At 38.3% G+C, this 20,662-nt stretch overlaps 3 protein-coding genes across 6 annotated transcripts in view; all 3 read left to right on the top strand.

Annotated features, from left to right (window-relative positions):
• Positions 1-20,662, top strand: part of MILR1 (mast cell immunoglobulin like receptor 1) — a 124,858-nt gene that overhangs the window by 52,982 nt on the left and 51,214 nt on the right. The window lies entirely within an intron of this gene.
• LOC102738999 (testis-expressed protein 2) overlaps positions 1-20,662 on the top strand; it is a 254,143-nt gene that overhangs the window by 212,950 nt on the left and 20,531 nt on the right. The window lies entirely within an intron of this gene.
• The window catches only part of CEP95 (centrosomal protein 95), a 37,779-nt gene continuing 17,314 nt past the window's right edge, over positions 198-20,662 (top strand). Inside the window, exons 1-8 of one of the 4 annotated variants that reach the window (XM_081804696.1) lie at positions 214-665; positions 2,092-2,220; positions 3,529-3,636; positions 7,157-7,267; positions 10,377-10,482; positions 11,901-12,016; positions 17,357-17,476; positions 18,117-18,214. In XM_081804696.1, the coding sequence (XP_081660822.1) occupies positions 647-665; positions 2,092-2,220; positions 3,529-3,636; positions 7,157-7,267; positions 10,377-10,482; positions 11,901-12,016; positions 17,357-17,476; positions 18,117-18,214 (807 nt within the window). In that variant the 5' untranslated portion in view covers positions 214-646. Of the gene's footprint in view, positions 666-2,091; positions 2,221-3,528; positions 3,637-7,156; positions 7,268-10,376; positions 10,483-11,900; positions 12,017-17,356; positions 17,477-18,020; positions 18,215-20,662 lie in introns of all 4 variants that reach the window. The other 3 variants (XM_081804695.1, XM_081804697.1, XM_081804698.1) reach the window with 3 other exon arrangements.

Here is a 20,662-nt window from a genome sequence, read left to right as displayed (position 1 = left end):
CTGGGCCCACCTACACTGAGATGCCTCAACCTACACTCCTTCACCTTTTTCTCGTCTTTCCACACCTCAAGAAAGCCACCCCGCCCTTTTCCAGTTCCAGCCCAGCCGACAAAATGGCCAGCACAGGCCAACCCACTCAGACCACTTGGAGATGTTTACGTCTCCAAAGAGCCTTCACGCCCCTAACCAAGTGAGACGGGAAGGCGGAGCCTGATATTGTCACGTGGCTGCTCCCGCCCCTCCAGTAAGCGGACCGCACTACTTCTCCACTTGGAGTCGGCGGAGGAATACGAAACGAAATAGCTCACCGGAAGTGCCGTACTAATGCCCCGGGAGACTGGCCTGGGCGGCTGGGTGACCCGACCTGTCAAACCCACCCACCTGAGAATCCCTTAGCGGGATCTTGCCCGCGAAGAATGGTATCCAGAGCCCACAAACCGCCGCCTCGGCGCGTGCAGCGAAAGGAAGTGTTCCTGTGATAGCCAATCAGCAGCGAGAAGCCGTTTTAACGTTCCTCCCTCTTTTACCCCCTGCCCTTTAGTTTCGTTCCCCCCACCTTGGCGGTGCGTCTGCGCTGTGGGGCCCTTCCAGGACGCCGTCCACCGCGCGCCCAGTTGGAAGCCAGGCGGCGACCTGCCTCCGTGACATGGCCGGCTCAGAGGCTGGTGAGTCTCGGCTCGGAGCCCCGGTGTGTGTGGACTGAAGCCGTTTAAGTCCCCGAACGCTCCTTTTCTCTTGAGTCCTCTGGCTGCACTCCTTAGGTCTGGGCTGTCCGCGGGGCTGGTGACAGACGCCCCGTCGTAGTGGGCGGTTTCTGCGGGTTTCTTAGCCCCCATCTCGGTCGGCTTAGAGGCCATCGAGCACGATTTTGGGGTGTGGAGAGAAGGACCCCGTGGCGAGGCCCGCAGCACGCCTGCAACTTGGCTGCAAAAAGGGCAGTCAGAAAGCGTCTTCCCGGGACGTGTATTTCTCTGGGGAATGCAGCCCCTGTCATCGTGTTCTCTGGTTCTTGAACTGTGGGGACTGAGGCCGTACCTGCATGTGCATTGAACTTTTGGGGGAACGGCACACTTAAGATCTGCTGATGCTCCTGGATTTTTCTCCTCAGTGCCCTCTGGAGTTACCGGCTTTGTCTAGCAACCGCTTTTGCAAAGCGAGTGGGTTGGGTTGTCTGGGACGCTTTCATCCCTTTCCTCAGGACAGCGTTCAAACTGCTTGTCGTGTTTTGGTCAGCTGTGAGGAGTGGGCATGGGGAGAGGGAGATAACGTGCCTTGAACACAGAGACATCGTTATTCCTAGAACGTGCTGAATATGTCGAACACAAAGTAAAAGGACTTTCTCCTTAATCGCCAATTATATCAGGGATCAAATAGGTCAGGCTTTCTAAATTACCTTTGAGAAAGTCTTGAAATAACCTTGCTAATTCCTACCGTATCTGTGGGTGGGGTGCGGTGGTACACAGGAAACTTCAACAGTGTTGGTAACGTGCTAGTTCTGAATTTAGGGACGTTTTTATGTATTTTCTATGTTTTATTTCTTATTCATTAAATGTAATTTTTAAAAAACTAACAAATGTTGTAGTGTTGGTGTCATTATTTCAGTTTTTAACAGACTAAGTTAATCACCACCTATTTGGGCACCAGAGAAATTCTGACTTGCACAAGATAATTGGGTAAAAACATGACTAATACTATTGGGAATTTGAAGCAGCTTCTATTAATTAGTTTCTGGTAATCTCAGAGTATCGTTAACAAACGGTCTCGTTTATGACATATATTCCCGTTTACTTGTATGTTTTAAATAAAAACACTAGGTATGGCTGGTAAAATAAGAAAAGGGGTAAAATAACTTAAGATTTTAGGTTGCAATAGTAAAAGTTAGATTTGCATCATAGTTTTGATTACATTAAAATTCTAGCACTCTGGAAGTTATCCCAAGAAATTAAATATTTTCAAAATTCGTGCCTCAGAGGGTCTTTGAACTTCTACAATAATCAAATATTTTATCTTCTACGTCATTCAATGTCTATCTTCATGGGGGTTGACTTTTTCTAGTGCTATTTAAGGCTGATCTTTTTCCTTTCCTGACAGAGTGGATAACCGTTGCCAATAACCTTCTTTTGAAATGCCACATACACCTGAGGATACGAGAACTAGAAGATTGTGATGCTAATGTTTTTATTGCTCTTTACCAATCCATTTTGGGAGAAAAGGTACCAGGTAAGGGTACTAAAAAGTGGGAGTAATAGTGACTATATTTTAGGCCAGTAGTTTTGAGAGCCTTCAGTTAGATCCTATGAGATTTGTAAAATCTTGACTTTTTGTTTGTATCTTATTTCTAACTATTGCATTCATTACCTTAATAAGTACTTTAGTGAGACCCACACATAGTAACAGCCTTGGTGATTTCTGTTTAATTATGCCTAATATCTCATGAAAGTTACACCTTTTCTGTAAATGTATCTTCAAAGGTTCTAAAATTGAGTGGAACTTGGAAACTTGTTGGGTCTTGTTACTTAACCAGTATTACAGATACGAGTTGATGTTTGTCCTGCATCCCTGGTTAAGTATCTCAGAGTCCTTATCCATAGATTCCTCTGCTGTCTCTGTTTGTGTAGCTTACAACCATTAAGTACTAAAACTGTGTGTAGTCTGTGTTCCTTTCCCATTTTTACCATGACTTGGTGCCTTCATCACTTGAAATAATGGTGATGGCCTCTAGCTGGTTATCTTTGATGCTAGTCTTAACCTTTTGAGTGCAGAGGCATATAGTTATCCGATCAGTCTTTTAAAATACTTTTTTCATCCTTCTCCAAAACATTCATCTTCCTCAATACCAGCGGAGAAATCCCAGATATAAGTTGATGTTAATATCTCTCCTCAGTCTGGTCTATACTGACCTTTTAAATCATTATGCCGGGGGCACCTGGGTGGCTCAGTCGTTAAGCATCTGCCTTCCGCTCAGGTCGTGATCCCAGAGCCCCATATCGGGCTCCCTGCTCGGCGGGAGGCCTGCTTCTCCCTCTCCCACTCCCCCCGCTTGTGTTCCCTCTCTGTGTCTCTCTCTCTCAAATAAATAAATAAAATCTTAAAAAATAAATAAATAAATCATTATGCCAATAATTCCTACTAGGGTGCTTTAACAAGACTTACGAGAACTCTACTTTCATACCTGTTGTGGAGTTTTTTTCTCTTATGGAAAGAAGCCCACGATTATGGGTTAAAGTCTCACTTCATGTATTGTTTCCCTTATTAGAGTATTAGCATCTCCTTGAATTTATCTTTATCTTTTTGTAGTATGGTGCTTATTGTAGAGCATGTTCATATATATGTTAATTGACTAAGTATTCAACTAATAAAGGTGCTATGTAGAAATCAGGCTCTGTTAGCTTTATCTGTACTTTATAAAAGCCTGTTCTCTTTGGGTGGAGCTTGCTTTTGTAGCAGTTAACTTCACTTAGAAGCCTGGTCAGAGACCATGACAACCTGGACCCTCAGATGAAAAATTATGTAGCTTTTTTTCCACAGACCTCATAGCTATTCCCAGGAGTCAAGAGGATGAAGCTCACAATGTACAAGCAGTAATTGATTCACTGGCCTTGGATTACCTGCAAGTCAGCTTGTCTCACATAACAGGTTGGTATATACTTAACCATCAAATAATTTTGCATTTTACTAAAATAATTTATTAGGTAGAACCCTATACATTGTTTAGTTAACCAAATGAGTAAGCTTATGAAGTAGACCAAACGACAACACTGAGCCAAGACAATTGACTGGTAGAATTAAGGCACCCATCCTTGAGAGGTTTTTTAGGAGTCAAACACTGAGTTTGTGATGGACCTGGATCTGAGATGTAAGTATCCTAGCTGGTCGTTTGCAGTATGTTTTTCATTCTTTTATTTTTTGTTTTGTTATTTTTTTTAAGATTTTATTTATTTGACAGAGACACAGCGAGAGAGGGAACACAAGCAGGGGGAGTGGGAGAGGGAGAAACAGACTTCCCGCTGAGCAGGGAGCCCGATGCGGGGCTCGATCCCAGGACCCTGGGATCATGACCTGAGCCGAAGGCAAATGCTTAACGACTGAGCCACCCAGGCACCCTGTTTTATTATTTTTTTAAGTAGGCTCCACACCCAGTGTGGAGCCCAATGTGGGGCTTGAATTCATGACATTGAGATCAAGACCTGAGCTGAGATCGAGAGTTGGACGCTCAACCAGCTGAGCCACCCAGGTGCCCTGTTGTTTAGTTATTTTAAAGCTAACATGCTGCTTGTTTGTAGTAGGTAAAAATTAGCAACATCTAAATGTCCACTAAATAAGGACAGGTTAAATAAGTTATGATTGCTCCATACACGGAATTACTCTGCCAATGTAAAAGATTTTTGATGATGCTCATTATGTAAAATGTTCCATATTAGTGCAGCAGTCTCCAATGTATATAGTGTCAGAAAAATGTGCATTTGATAATAGTGTGCAGAGTATGGTGCTACTTGTAGAAAATAAAGGTGAGGAGAGTAAATATGCAGTTGATTGCTTGCAGAAGGACTCTTTCAAAGCATGTGCAAGAAACCTATAATACTGATTGCTTCCAATAAGAGGAACTTCAGGGCTACAGGATGAGGGTGGGCTGAGATTTCATTATATACCTTTTGCACTTTTGAATTTTATTTTTTATTTTGTTTCATTTTTGAGAGAGACAAAGAATGTGTATGTGCAAATGCGAGGGAGGGGCAGAGGGAGAGAGAATCTTAAGCACGCTCCACGCCCAGTGTGGAGCCTAACGTGGGGCTTGATCTCAAAACCTGAGATCATGACCTGAGCCAAAATCAAGAGTCAGATGCTTAACTGACTGAGCCACCCAGGCACTCTGCACTGTTTGAATTTTAAACCCCATTAATATATTGTCTGTTCAAAATAAATAAAACTAAATTGTGAACCTTTTTCCAAAATAAAGTACATCATGCTTGTATTCTGAAGCCAGACTTACCAAATATATTTATAAATCCCTATATTTTACATAGTAAGAAAATGAGGATTATTGCAGTAAATTATTTCAAGCTAAGGAAGAGAGGGAATCTGTGGGTTTGAAACTATATTTGAATCACTAAGAGAAGGCTTACACTATTGGTTTGTTCTTTGACAGTTAAGAGAGAAATGTTAATCAGGATAGATCATTTACATCTCTCAATTTAATATTGACAGACTTTTAGAAAAATAATTTTTGAGTGCAGTTCTAGGTGAGTAAATGTGATAAATTTGGAGATAATTCATTTTGAAGGGTAATCCAAGGATTTTCCTGTTCCTTTGTAATTTTGAATTGCTTTATCACTTGAACAGGGCAATTTCTGGTATTTGTGCTTTTAAAACCTACTATAGCAAGGTTGTATCTGCATATATAACTTTTTAACGCAGAGCTGCTCCTGACAACACACACCCACCTCATGAAAAGTTGCAAAACTGCTCACCTCTTGTGGTATACTGCACAGCATCTTTTTACTCCTTGTGTTCTGTTTAAAGCAATATCTCCTATACCACAAAGCACTTCACTCTGGCATGCCATCTTAGTTACTGGGTTGACAGAAGATGCTCCCCATCCTGGCAACTCAGAATTTCTGAGTATGCCCTGGGGGTATACTTGTGTATCTTGTTAAGTCAGAAAAACATAAGGCTTAAGAATAATATTTCTGTTTGTTTTAAACAAAAAAACTGTCAAATGTCCATCTGTACTAGTAGTAGTGTTGAACATCACATTTCTGGTTTAGGTTTGTTTTGCGTCATGAATGAAGTTTTGAATGGCTAGATTCTCTCAAATATCAAATTTCCATTTTGCCTCTCCCTTACTGGTTTGAACTTATAAGAATTGCAGGCATGATCTCCTGAAGGACAACCCAAGTGTCTGGAGTTAAATTCCATCCATACCTGATGTTGATTAGAGTCCATTTTAGGTGACACTAAGCATGCCAAGTTTCCATGCTTTTACCAACCCATTTCTTGTCAATATTTCAATTTAGCATTTATTAAAGATTTATTATGGGCCAGGTATTGTGCTAGGGATTGTTTAAAGATTAACTTCTGGGTGTAAAGTGGATGCGGTGGGAGATTGGACTAGAGAAGTTGGGGTGAGGTGAAATTAAAAAGGGTTTTATATGAATGGACAGTTTTAAGAAAATTCATTATTGAAGTATAGTTGACACAAAGTTATATTGGTTTCAGGTGTACCACATAGTGATCCAACAGTTCTGTATATTACACAGTACTCACTGTGATTAGTTACCATCGGTCACCATACAGTTCTAATTACAGTATTATTGACGTTATTCCCTATGCCTTACTTTTTATCTCTGTGACTTGTTTTATAACTGGAAGTTATACAAACTGTATACAAAGTTATACAAATTGGAAGTTTGTATGCATAGGCAATTTTTAATTAAGAAAATGACATGATGCATACAAAATGAACAGAAGTTAATAGAAAAAATGAGAGATTCCTGACGAAAGTATCCCAACAAACTTGTTTTGTTTTTATATTACTCTGCTGCTGTTATCTTCAGAACAAACCACCATCTAGAAGTAGGATCTCACAATCTGAAACTGTGTTCTCTCATGCCATTTTTTTTCACCAGCCTAATAAAGTTCTGCTTAGATGCTTTATATTTTGGTATAAATATTACTAGGGGATGTTTTCTTAAGTCCACTTACTTTGTTTCTTGATACAGGAAGGAATATGCCAGTTAATTATCAAACATTATATTCAAGGCTGCTGCTTTTGTTTCTTCAAATATAATTAGGTATCAGAAAATTCATGTTTTGGGGTGCCTGGGTGGCTCAGTTGGTTAAGCGGCTGCCATCAGCTCAGGTCATGATCTCAGGGTCCTGGGATTGAGCCCTGCATTGGGCTCCCTGCTCAGCAGGGAGTCTGCTCCTCCCTCTGCCCCTCACCCTGCTTTTGTGCTCGCTCTCACGCTCTCAAGTAAATAAATAAAATCTTTAAAAAAAAAAAAAATTCATATCTTTAATATTTATATTACTGTTTTTCCTGAGTTAGTTTACAGTTCTTTTATCTAGAACAGTACATGGTGGTATATTCATTTCAAAATTATGAGGCTTTCAATTTCTTGGTTAATATTTTTAATTAGCTCTATCCTGTGTTTAGGAGAAAATATAGTGAAAGGAGATAAAGAATCTATTAAGAATCTGCTAGAAATATTTGATGGGTTGCTGGAGTATCTTACAGAACACATCAGTGAGACATCTCATGAGAAAAGTAAGTTTAAAAATAGAAATTTGATTTGGTTTATATTCTACATCCTGTCCCTTTTTGCCTTTTTTCTTTTTGCCTGTTTTTCTTCACAGGAATTGGAATCACTAATGCATATACCTGGTAAAGTTAATCATAAATTAAATCTCAATTCTTACTGTTCTAAGTGGTTGAGAAAAACTACCCTAGACTGTCACCATGTCGTTTGTCAACTTGGATATTGCTTATAAATTACTTTAAGGCTAATCTATAATAGCTAAATTCTGGCTAAAATTGCCCGTTGTCCTATTATTGCATGAAATTACTGACTCTATAATTTCCTCTGTCAGAAGTGCTATTTTTGTTACAAATTTGGATATTGCTAAAGCATTAGCAGGAAGAATTGGTGTGTTTTTTTGTCTTCAACCTACATTTAGGTTTGTGACAGCCTGAACATTTTATTTTAGTCTTCAGTAGCCCAGTTTCCCAAATTGTAACAATTTATTGTGTGAAATTTTTATTTTATGGTTTTTAATGATAATTATAAAGATTAATATTGCCATATTATCTTCTAAAAGGCTTATGGTTATTTAAAATGGATCAGCAGTATATAAGAGCAATTTATAATCTTTGGCTCAATTTATCTCATTTCTAAGAATTTATCCTAAGGAAGTAATATAAAAGAAAGGTGCTTGAAGGTCTTCATTGCAATGTAATTGAAAAGAAAGAAAAAAAAACCTATGTGTCTTAACAGTTTGAGATTGGTTGAGTAAATAATGCTGTGTCATGATTGGAGTAATATATGACCCATATAAGAATGGGTTTACTATTTTAAAGTTACCCAACAAGTTTTTAGCACTAGTAGCAATCAACATAAATTCTAATATGAATGAAGACAAAAATTTGGGTAGGCTTATCATTCTTCTCACACTGTTGATGGTGAGACCTGTGCTGTGATTATAACATTTGAAATTAACCTTAAACTCTTTAGTGATAGTTTTCTACCTTTTATCATCATTGTTGAAAAGATTTAAAATCACATGTAGGAAGGAAAGATTGCCACAGAAGATATTTCTTATTTCAAAAACTTCGAGAGTTCTGAGTGTGGAGTATTTTAAGTGTTTAAGGTATGTTAAGTATGTACCAGCCCAAGTACTCTGGGAGGATTCAGAATTGCATGCCATGTTTATTGCTCTCAAAGAAACCTATACTCAAGTCAGGAAGACAGCCATAAATACATAGAATAGTCCCCCCACATGTGCAGTTTTACTTTCCGCAGTTGCAGTTTACTTGCAGTCAACCTCTGTCCAGAAGCAGATGATCCTCCTGCCATATTGTCAGAAGGTCATAATAGCCTAATGCTGTATTGCAGTGCCTGTGTCATTCACTCCATCCCATCACGTAGGTATTTATCATCCCACATCATCACAAGAAGAGTGAATATAATAGAATAAGATATTTTGACAGAGAACACATTTCTATAACTGTTGTTGTAGTATATTGTTGTAATTGCTCTATTTTTTTATTAGCTATTGTTTATCTTAATGTGCCTAATTTAGAAGCTGAACTTTATCATAGGTATGTACGTACAGGAAAAAGGGTATATATAGTGTTCAATACTATCCGTGGTTTCAGGCATTCTCTGGGGATCTTGGAACATATCCCCCATGGATAAGGGGGGACTGTTGTACAATAAAAACATTATAGGAGAATTGGGGGAGAGTGAAAGACATGTGAAACTCACCTAATTCAAGGTTACCAGTAGGTATTTTGATGCTCTGTGACTATTTAGTCATTTTAGCAGCAAGATTAAGAGGTAGAAAACTACCTTTAGATGGAGATTGATTTGAAATTTTACACTGACAGCAGCAGTTTTTACAATGCGGTGCTTGATTGTAAGTAGGGGAGGGGCGATGGTGACTTGGCCACGGATAGGGCAGTGGGGATGGAGAGAGGAGCACAGAACTGAGAGAGACTTACATGGGAGTCTGGTCATAGTGAAATGCTGAGGCAGGGCTGAGAAGGGATCTTTCAAGGGGAGGTCAGTAGAATGTGGTGAACTTAGGGCTGCTAGGAGGGAGTGGCACAGATGGGGCCTCCCTGTGCGGTAGTACCTGAGTTGGACAGTGTTTTCTAAAGTCTGATTCTCACCTTTGCAGGTCCAAGTTGATATGGCAATATTACTTAGAGCTGAGCAGATTCTTCAAAATGCCAGTTAATAATGGGAAGTAAATCTTTATTATCATGAGTTGCATCAGGTATACAGAGCAGCATTATCATTTACTTAAACTGAAGGCCAAAGGATTTGAAAGGAGACCTTGAGTCAGTGCTGCATTATGCCCCTCATTGTTTGAAGCTCTTGAAGCCTCAGTTTTCTCATCTGAAATTCTTTCATGGCTGTAGTGAAGGTCAAATAAGTAGATAATGCATGAATAGTTTAGCACTGAGCCAAGCTTAGAGTAGATGCACAGTGAATGTTAACTAATGTTATTAAAATGTTGCTTGTTGAGTACGGAAATAGAAAAAAATGATGGTGGATGTTCAAACAGGGAATCTCTAGTAATGGAGATGGGAATATCCATAAATCTGGATCATAGGAGGTTCACCCACATACCTCCTAAAATCACATTGCTAGTGAGTTGCTGCCACTGGTGAACGTGTAATCCGCAGATATGTTGGGATAGAAGAAAAGAGTGATCGTCTTAAGGAAAATTCCATCCAAGCCTTAATGTAGTCTGACTCTTAGGTTAGGGGAGTGATAGTCTTAGAGCCTGAAGCAAGCTGACACAGTCATGTTCTGAAGCCACAGCCTAGTCCTCTTACCTTAGACATCTCTTATAGACAGGACGGTGTTTATAAACAATAGAAAATGAACCTACCACCTAGCTTAAAAAATAAAACGTTGCTAATACAACTGCAGACCCTGCTTTTAAAACAACACTTTTGTTGTTTGTTACCCAAGTAATATGCTCATCACAGGTGATGATTTGGTTCTTTCTAATTTCATGTTCACAAGAGCCCAGTTTACCAGGAGAGGATGAGGGTGCCTTACTGTTCTTACCTCTACCTATCCCTGTATAAAAATAGTGTTATTAATTTGGGGGGTTTTGGTATTGTTTTTGTCTATTTTAAACAGGTGAAACTGGACAGAGTTTTAAAGAATCCCATCAAGGAGAACTTTTGGAAGAGCCAGAAAGTACTAAGGGATCCAGGTCATCATGGAAAAGGGTTTCTTTTGAGAGGTAGCACTCAATGTCTATGAATTTAATCATAGCAAGTTATGCTTTTTCCTTCTACTAAGAATTGAAATGGCACACAATATACCAGAATGGCAGTAAAAAACAAACAAAAAAAACGAGTGTGAAAATATTACTACCTTCTCATATTTTAAACCTTCTTGAGGGAGTTTTAAGAACCATGAGCTATATGTAGTACTTAATTCTCAGTATTAAGCACCTACTTATTTTTAAATTTTTCCCTAGGTCATCAGAATAGTTTATGTTCCTTATAGAAAACTTGTAAAGTACAGAGAAATTAGGAAAAAACAAAAAAACAAAAAAAGATGAACTCTACCATTCAAAACTGAATAAGTACTGTTGATGTTTTGTTATACTTTAGTCTTTTTTACTGTTTCGAGGGTTTTTTGGATTTAGTTATATTGTTTATATAATTTTGTTTTTTGCATTTTAAGCTTTACACATCAATAGTCTTCAAGTTGTTAAAATCTTTGTAATAATTTTTAATCACCATATAACAGACCATTCATATGTGTGTTTCATAATTGGCTAAACCACTCCTCTGAAGTGGAGGTGGCTGTTCCTGTGTTTTTTATGGTTTTAAAAATGTGATATATACTTTTACTTACTCTTTAAGCTATTCTTTATTCTTTAAGCTATTCTTTAAACTCATTCAAAGAGAATGAATGTTATAAAGCTTTTAAAAGCAGTCGCTTTCCAAAAAGGTGGTGGTGGTTTATACACTCACCGGCAGTATAAAATTGCTGGGTTACTGCACTCTCATGAATCAATATTGTTAACAAATAACAGAGTTTTAAAATTTCTGTGACTTTTATGGAAAAAATATGTCATTACAGATTTGATGGTAGTTATAACTAGAGGTTGAATATGATGCTATGACTTTGTTTTAAATATCTGATTCTCCATGTTTTTATGGAGTTTGTCATGATTTGAAAATCACAGGCTGCGCTTTCCTATTTAGGTATAGTACATTGTGGAAAACATGTCTTAAAGGAGACCACCATAAGATGAATTTCCTGACTTTATTTCTTATTATTAGATTTTTTTAAAAAGTACAAAAGTGAAACAACACAAGACTATTTAGTGCAAAATTAATACCCTACCCAGACTCCACTCCCACACCCCTAGAATATCCAATGTTTATTGTTTTCTGTGTGGATTCTCCTATGCATTTAATCCTTGACACTTTGAACACAGTTAGTTCCCCCATACATATATCAGTCAAAACAGACAAGCAGCAAGAAGTGATAAGCAGCAGAAGGGAGTATGTTGCTCTTTTTCTGCACATAACAACGAGCAGTCTGAATACCCGTAGACAGGCTGTTAGGAGGAACTCTCGGGGTCCTTGGGAGGGGCCCTCTATGGTTAGGCTGGGCCCCAAGTAAGTAAGGGAACTCTTTCAGGTGCTCCTTGTCATCTGAGGCTTTGGGCCCCTCTTGGGATGGAGATGAAACAGAATCCACCGGTGAAATAATTAGACTGGGAGACACAGCACACACCTTTTCTCTAAGAAGTAATGGTAAGTTGTTAGATATCAGTTATTGTTGTCATATAACTGAAAATATAAATATACTTAGGAATGTTTATAGTTGAGAAGAATGGAGAGAGCTGTAAGTCAATATTAGAATTGAATTTCCAGGAGTATACCACCATTATCCTAAATATGAACGGTTAACATGAAATCAGTCAAGTAGGAGCCACAGGCAGGCACATGGGCAAACAGGTGGATGCAAGTTTGTCATGTAATATGTGGGACTTGATACTCTGGGAAGAGACTTCTGGATGCAACTTGATAGTCTACTCACATTCAGATTACCCCCTAAGTGTAGTTTCCTAAACAGTGCTCTTTTCATGGTTTCAACCAATGAGTCTGTATATCCAGTGGCAATTTTTCTGCCAGGTGTCAGGCCACATTTCTCACAGTCTGCTGTTTATACACAGTAAGCCTGAATCTCTCTCAAACCCCTTCTGAGCCTCCCACCTTGCAGTCCTCCAACATCCCACTCCCTGTCCTGCCTACCTTCATTGACATGCTCTTTTCTGGCATCATACTGTTTCTTCTGCTGGGGTGCTCTTCCTTCCTTTCTACTATTCCTGGCAAATTTACCCTACAAAGCCCAGGCTCTCCCGTGTGCCTCAGGTTCAAAGGTTCTATATTTCTGCAGTGTGGCTCCGTCTCCTTATTTTGGTAATAGCATTCTTCACATCACATAGTTAATTTTGAGTGTGTCTATTAGGTAAACGGAGTTTCAGGGACAGTAGCCACATCATATTCATTCAGCAAATATTTAGTGCCTTCCATGTGCCAGGCAGTCATGTTACAGTGTAAACAAAATAGACACAAATCCCTTCCCTTGTGGAGCTTACATTCTACTTGTGGAGGGAGCCAATAAATAAGACAAGTGAAATATATAGTAAAATCATTCATATTCATCTTAGTATTCCAAAACTTTGCAAAACACCAGGCCCACAATAAGTTGCGGAGTTTTTTTAATGGAAGAACAGGAATGCTAGAGAGGAACTAAGTATATTAAATTGGGAATCAAGTGGCCAAACTCTTATCCAGACTCTGCTACTGGCTATGTGACTTTGGACAAGGTCCTTATCTTTCCTGAGCCTCAGTTTCTTAATGCGTTAAATCAGAGAATTGAACAAACCATCTCTGAAATCCCTTTCAGCATTAATACTTTTATTCTAAAGAATAGACGTTGAATTCCAAGGAATTAATGTTCAAAGAACCTAAGTCTGGAAGGTTAGACAGTAGACCAAAGACATGTACTTGCTACTAGGAGGAGCAAAGTAAGGGAATGACCAGAGTCAAGTGTAGGTAATGTTTCTAGAAGGAAGAGAGTCAGGTGGATTGACAGAAGGTGGAAGGGATGGTGATTTTAAAAATGGTGTGCTGTGGTAGCAACTGCCACATAGAAAGGTTGCATCTATAAAAAGTAAATTGTTTTCAGATTTTAACTATTCAGATTATAATGCAATTAAGACAAAAGAGAAAAGGTTGAAAGAAAAGCTAGGGTAAGGTGTTTGGTGTCATAAAGGACTATGGTATCTTCCTCTTATATTTGGATTTAACTTATATCTGTCATCATATACATTCATGGGTGTCTAATTTAGGCTTAAGTTCCTGGGCTATGAATCTTTTTTTTTTTTTTAAGATTTTATTTATTTGACAGAGACACAGTGAGAGAAGGAACACAAGCAGGGGGAGTGGGAGAGGAAGAAGCAGGCTTGCCACTGAGCAGGTAGCCCGAGCGGGACTCGATCCCAGGACCCTGGGATCATGATCTGAGCCGAAGGCAGACGTTTAACGACTGAACCACCCAGGCGCCCGAATCTTTTTTTTTAATTGAGATGTAACTGACATGTAACATCGTTAGTTTCAGATGTACAACCTAATGATTTTTTGTTTACATATATTGTGAAATAATCATCACAAAGGTCTAGTTAACATTTGTCAGTACAGGTAGTTGAAATTTTTTTTTTCTTGTGATGACAACTTTTAAGTTCTGTCCTCTTTGTATATTGTATTCCCCTGACTTATTTAACTGGAAGTTTGTACCTTTTGACCATATTCACCCATTTTTTTTCTACCCAGGGCTGCCCCCTCCTTTTTTTATGAACTGTTATATACATTTATCATATAGATATATAATTGAATTTTATTAATGCTTACTTACAGTAGACAAGTTCAGAATCATTCCAGTAATTAAACAGTATATCCTTAAAACAATCTAAAATTTATGGAGAGAGATTTGAGTGTGTCACTTTCAGTCTGACAAAAGTTCCAGGTGGTAACTAAGCATGAGATTTTAGGAGAAATTCATCAAAAATAAAGAGCATATGAGTTTCTTGGTCATCCAAGAAACTAAAGAAAAAATGGACCCAGGTAAAAGTGAATTAGCCTGAGGTCAAGCTGATGACAAATTCAGTTTGGGTAGTAGAGAAAATTGTGGACCATGTTAAAGAATTTTGAACATTAGATCTCAGATACTCTTCATGTGTCATAGGAAGTTATGGAGGGAGATTCAGATATTTTAACATTTTGATGTGAAAATGGCCATATTGAATTGGATTGTGGAAAAGGAAAGCACAAAACGATGTGTGTGCTGGTTTTTAAAAGACATAAAATGAGTGTCAAAAAATTTTAAATGTACAGCGTCTTGGAATAAATTGCATGGAGTTTGGGATCTGCGCAAGGTGAATTTTTCTGTTTGTAGTCATTATGTCATTTGACCATTTGGTAACAATGAGTTTGGAGAATGCACAGGGTGCATTCTCATGCCTTCAAAGTGAGGAATAAGTTTATGGTGAAGTCTTTCATTAAATTGAAGAAGGCATAAATAGTCATCTGGAGAGGGGGAGTCAAATCCATTTTGTTTGTGGAGAGTTTGTGTACTGTAGATTTCTAAGGGAACAAAGTGGATATTCAGGAATATTTTAATACAGCTCTATATGTAATATTATAAAGCCGATTAAAAATATTAAGCATTCAGGGGCGCCTGGGTGGCTCAGTCGTTAGGCGTCTGCCTTTGGGTCAGGTCATGATCCCAGGGTTCTGGGATCGAGCCCCGCATCAGGTTCCCTGCTTGGCAGGAAGCCTGCTTCTCTTCTCCCTCTCCCACTCCCCCTGCTTGTGTTCCCTCTCTCGCTGTGTCTCTCTCTGTCAAATAAATAAATAAAATCTTTAAAAAAAAAAAAAATAAGCATTCAAAAATTAGACAAAACAATTTGACCTATAAATTTTTTTATTGTATCAGCCAAGATTCCTAGCTCAGGGATATACCCCCATAACAGCGTTCCTACAGTTCTGGCACCTCTTTGTATATGAGTGTGTTCCAATAAAGCTATTTACAGTGGTGCCTGACTGGCTTAGTCAGTAGAGTGTGTGACTCTTGATCTCCGGTTTGTGAGTTCAAGCCTCACGTTGGATGTAGAGATTACTTAAAATCTTAAAACAACTTTTATTTACAAAAACAGTTGATGAGTCAGATTTGGACCTTGGGCTATGGTTTGCCAACCTCTGACCTAGAGAAAACCACTGTTAACATTTTGATTTCTTTCCTTACAGATACGCAAATGTGTATCTCATATGATTTTTTAAAATGTAACTATATAGTACATATTAGTAATTTTTTTAATTGAAGTATAGTTGACACAATATTACATTAGTTTCAGGTGTACAACATAGTGATTTGGCAACTCCATATATTTGCTAGTCTCATCACAAGTATAGCTACCATCTGTCATCATACATTATTATAATACCATTGACTATATTCTTTTACTGTACCTTTCATCCCTGTGACTTATTCATTCCATAACTGGAAGCCTATGTACCTCACTCCACTTTACCCATTTTACCCATTCTCCCTACTTCTTCCTGTATGGAAACCATCAGTTCTCTGTATTTGTGGATCTGTTTCTTCTTTTTTTTTTTTTTGTTCATATGTTTTGTTTTTTAGATTCTGTATGTAAGTGAAATTGTATTTGTCTTTCTCTGACTTATTTCACTTAGCATAATTACTAAGTCTATCCATGTTGTAAATGGCAAGGTCTCATTCTTTTTTATGACTAAGTGTGTGTGTGTGTGTGTGTGTGTGTGTGTGTACACATGTACACCACATCTCTTTTATCCCTTCATTTATCAGTGACACTTGGGTTATTTCCGTATCTTGGCTGTTTTAAGTACTGCAATAAACAGGGATGCATATATCTTTTCAAGTTAGTGTTTTTTTCTTTGGGTAAATACACAGTAGTGGAATTACTGGATCATGTGGTATTTTTATTTTTACTTTTTTGAGGAACCTTCATACTGTTTTCCATAGTGGCTATACCAATTTCCATTTCCACCAACAGTGCACAAGAATTCCTTTCTCTTCACGTGAAATCTTTGTCAACGCTTGTTATTTGTCTTTTTGAGTCTAGCCATATCTCATTGTGATTTTGATTTGCATTTCCCTTGATGATTAGTGATGTTGAGCAACTTGTGTCTGTTGGCCATCTGTATGTTTTCTTTGGGAAAAACGTCTATTCAGGTCCTGTGCCCATTTTTTAATCTGGGTTTTTCTGGTGTTGAGTTATATCAGTTTTTTATATATTTTGGGTATTAATCCTCTATCAGACATATCATTTGCAAATGTCTTCTCGTGTTCAGTAGTTTGCCTTTTCACTTTGTTGATCGTTCCCTTCACTGTGCAGAAGCTTTTTATTTTGGTGTAGTCCCAATAGTTTATTTTTGCTTTTGTTTCCCTTGCCTGAGAAGACATACCACAAAAACATTACTAAAGCTGATGTCAAAGAGATTACTTGCCTGTGTTTTCTTCTAGAAGTTTTATGGTTTCTTGTCTCACATTTAGTTGTTTATTAATCCATTTTGAGGTAATTTTTGTGTATGGTGTGTTGAAGTACTCCAGCTTCATTCTTCTGCATGTAGCTGTCCACTTTCCTACATCATTTATTGAAGAGACTATTTTCCCATCGTATATTCTTACCTCCTTTGTTGTAGATTAATTGACCATATAAGCATGGGTTTATTTCTGGGCTCTCTATTCTGTTCTTTTGATCTTTGTGTCTATTTTTATGGCACTTGTTTTTCTAAAGAAAAGTAATATGATGTAAATCTTTACTTTTAATTTGTATTAGTGGTTCCAGATCTTCTTCTCTGGTAGTTATTAAAAGTAATGCGTGGTTAAAAAAAAAAAAAAAGTAATGCATAGTTTGAGCAATCAGACCAACACAGTTCAATGATTATGTCATTCATGAGATTTTTATCCTCTGGGTACGAAACTCCTGATTTTTAGTATAATATTCAGCAACAAAAAAATTCTACCTTTAATATTTTCTTTTCTAGGTGCCAAAGGCCCTAATGAAATGCAGTCCAAAAAAGCCTCAACCATATCATATGAAGAAGTGCCGCACCCTCCCTTACCTAGTTTTTTGTCCAAGAACAGGACATCTTTTGTTGAAGACAGTGAGTAGTAAGGTGTTATTAGTGAGTTAGAGGTAATAGTTAGTTCCTGGGACAATTTCTGTTGCTATTAGCCTTTTTGCTTTTGTTGCTCTATACTTTATATGATTCTCTTTGGTTTTACATGATCATATTTTAAATGTTTGCTATTAATTATGAGCTCTGATTTCTTAAAATGGTTTTTGGTCGCATGTTTTACATCCACTGTTTTATTATTTAACTTTTTCTCTTAAAGACTTAGGACAATATGAGTCTCTAATACATTAGTATATCAGTTGGTGGTCTTCAGATTATTAGGGAATAATAAAATACAGTAATTGAAAATACAGTATTCTCATTTCTTACTGTTTTCTCTGGGATTTTATTTAGTATTACATAAAATCATTGTTAATGGCTAACGAGTTTTATAACCCATGGATGAAGTGTAATTTATGTAGCTATTCTTAAAGTCATTTAGGTTTTTAGTATCTATAGGTATGTGTATATATTAAATGATGTATTTCTTAGAGTCTCATGTTAATATGTCCACATTATTTTTGCCAACTAGTGGAAATTCCTTCTGTGGATGTGATTCCAAGTGCTAGGAAGCTAGGGGAGCCTATTCAATCAGCTATTCCTTTACATCCACCCTACCACCCTTCAGAGCCTCGAGCACCCTGTCCCATAGGAAAAGAATACTTGCGTTCAAGTCACATCTCCTCTGCCATGAATTCTACTGGAGAGGGCACAGCATTTTCTGTGGTAAGTGGAAAAGCTTGCTTACAATTAGGTAGAAGTCTATAGATTTAAAGAGGTCTCTGCTAGAATAGTAGTAAAGGATACTCCACTAATTAGAGCACTGTACTTCTGAAATTTTACCTCTGCATATACCTACATGTTCTTACTCTAAGACAGTAGGGATGAATGTATAAAAAGGAAAATATTAAGAGCTAACATGCATTGTGTTTATTTTGTGTCATGCACAGTTATAGGTATTTTACAGGTATTCAATAATTTACTCCTCATAACAGCTGTGGGGTAGGTATGATTTTTATTTCCCATGGGGAAGCTGATATAAAGAGATTAAATATCTAGTCTCAGGTCACAGAGCAACTGTAGAATCAGGATTTGAACTCAGTATTCTAGTTTCAGAGCCCATATTCTATATCCCTAGTTAAATTGGTTAAACTTTTATAAGAAAGTATAGGGGCACCTGGGTGACTCAGTTGGTTAAGTGTCTGCCTTTGGCTCAAGTCATGATCTCAGGGTCCTGGGATCGAGCCCCACGTTGGCTCCATGCTCAATGGAGAGTCTGCTGCTCCCTTTCCCTCTCCCTCTGCCTCTCCCCCTGCTTGTGCAAGCACTCTCTCTTTCTCTCTCAAATAAATAAATAAAATCTTTTAAAAAAAGGGGGGGTGATTCTTGGGTCAGTTAAGTGTCTGCCTTTGGCTCAGGTCATGTTCCCAGGGTCCTGGGATCGAGTCCTGTGTCAGGCTCCTTGCTCAGTGGGGAGCCTGCTTCTCCCTCTGCCTACCGCTCCCCCTGCTTGTGCACATGCACGCACTCTGACTCTCACTCTGACAAATAAATAAAATCTTTAAAAAAAAAGTATGGGGCACCTGGGTGGCTCAGTCGTTAAGCGTCTGCCTTTGGCTCAGGTCATGATCCCGGGGTCCTGGGATCGAGCCCCACATCAGGCTCCCTGCTCGGCAGGAAGCCTGCTTTTCCCTCTCCCACTCCCCCTGCTTGTGTTCCCTCTCTCGCTGTGTCTCTCTCTGTCAAACAAATAAAATCTTTAAAAAAAAAAAAAAGTATGAGGAATAGTCTTTCATTCATATTCCTATTATACAGTGTGAACTGCTATTAATACCATGGTCTGTTTGCTTCCACTCTTTGAAAATTCCCTTTTTATAAAGTTATCCTGTCCCTATCCTCCTAGAAATGAACAGCTAGGGATATGCAAAAGGTGAATTTGTAAACAATGATACATTCTCATTATTAAAAATTCAAACAGTGCACAAAAAGTGCAAAGATGAAATAAGCGTCATTAGCATTAGGTGGCCATCATTCTTCTAAACATTCTGTGCATCTGTTCACATAGGAGGGTGGATAGATATATAAAAGGGATCATAGGATACTGGTTACATATGGGGGAGTTTTAGGGGAGGATGGTAGAAGAGCTTCTGAGTTGCTGGTAATACTCTATTTCCTAACCTGAGTGGCATGTAAGTGAGAATACTCGTTTTGAAATAATTCTTGAGCAGGACACTTAAACTTCAATAAAAAGTTTTTAAAAATTTGTATTATAGTTGTTATTTACTAAGAAGTGTTTAATTTTACTTTGGTAGAAGAAAAAGATAGGTGAAATTGAAGAGATTCTTAAACATCAAATATTTTTGTTTTTTCATAAGATTTCCTCTGAGATTAAGAAATTATTAAATGAGGTGCCTTGGTGGCTCAGTCTGCCTTCAGTTCAGGTCATCATCTTGGGGTCCTGGGATCAAGCCCCACATTGGGCTCGGCACTCAACGGGGAGTCTGGGGATTTCTCTCCCTCTCGTGTCCCACCCCCGCCCCCGCGCACTTGCGCCTGCTGTCTCTCTCTAAAATAAATCTTTAAAAAATAGTTAAAAACATTGAGTTTATATTCATATTTTAGAAGATTTTATCTTTATTACGGTTTTGGACAGTTTCTGTTGACTTCTTTAATACTAAAGAGAATGATTTTAATACCACTTGTGATTTGATCATCTTTTCATTGTCCAGGTGTAGCCATAACCCCTAAATTTTCATATTTGAGAACATCTCACCTGCCTTTATATTTGAATGGCATCCTGACCCACAGTTTTTATCTGAGTACTAGTTTATAGACATTGCTCTTCCATTGCTTTGGTATTGAGGATCAAGAGAGTATTTTGACAATTTTTTTTTGAGAGAGCGAGCATGAGCAGGGTGTGGAGGGGGAGGGGCAAAGGAAGAGGAAGAGAGAGCATTTTTTTTTTTTTTTTAAAGATTTATTTATTTGAGACAGAGAGAATGAGAGAGAGAGAGCACATGAGAGGGGGGAGGGTCAGAGGCAGAAGCAGGCTCCCTGCCGAGCAGGGAGCCCGATGCGGGACTCGATCCCAGGACTCCAGGATCATGACCTGAGCCGAAGGCAGTCGCTTAACCAACTGAGCCACCCAGGCGCCCCAAGAGAGAGCATCTTAAG

Source organism: Leptonychotes weddellii, chromosome 15 (genome assembly GCF_054177405.1).
Source record: "Leptonychotes weddellii isolate Sample4059 chromosome 15, ASM5417740v2, whole genome shotgun sequence".
Taxonomy (NCBI): domain Eukaryota; kingdom Metazoa; phylum Chordata; class Mammalia; order Carnivora; family Phocidae; genus Leptonychotes; species Leptonychotes weddellii.
The sequence above is the reverse complement of the archived record's forward strand: the minus strand, read 5'-3'. Positions and strand labels throughout refer to the sequence as shown.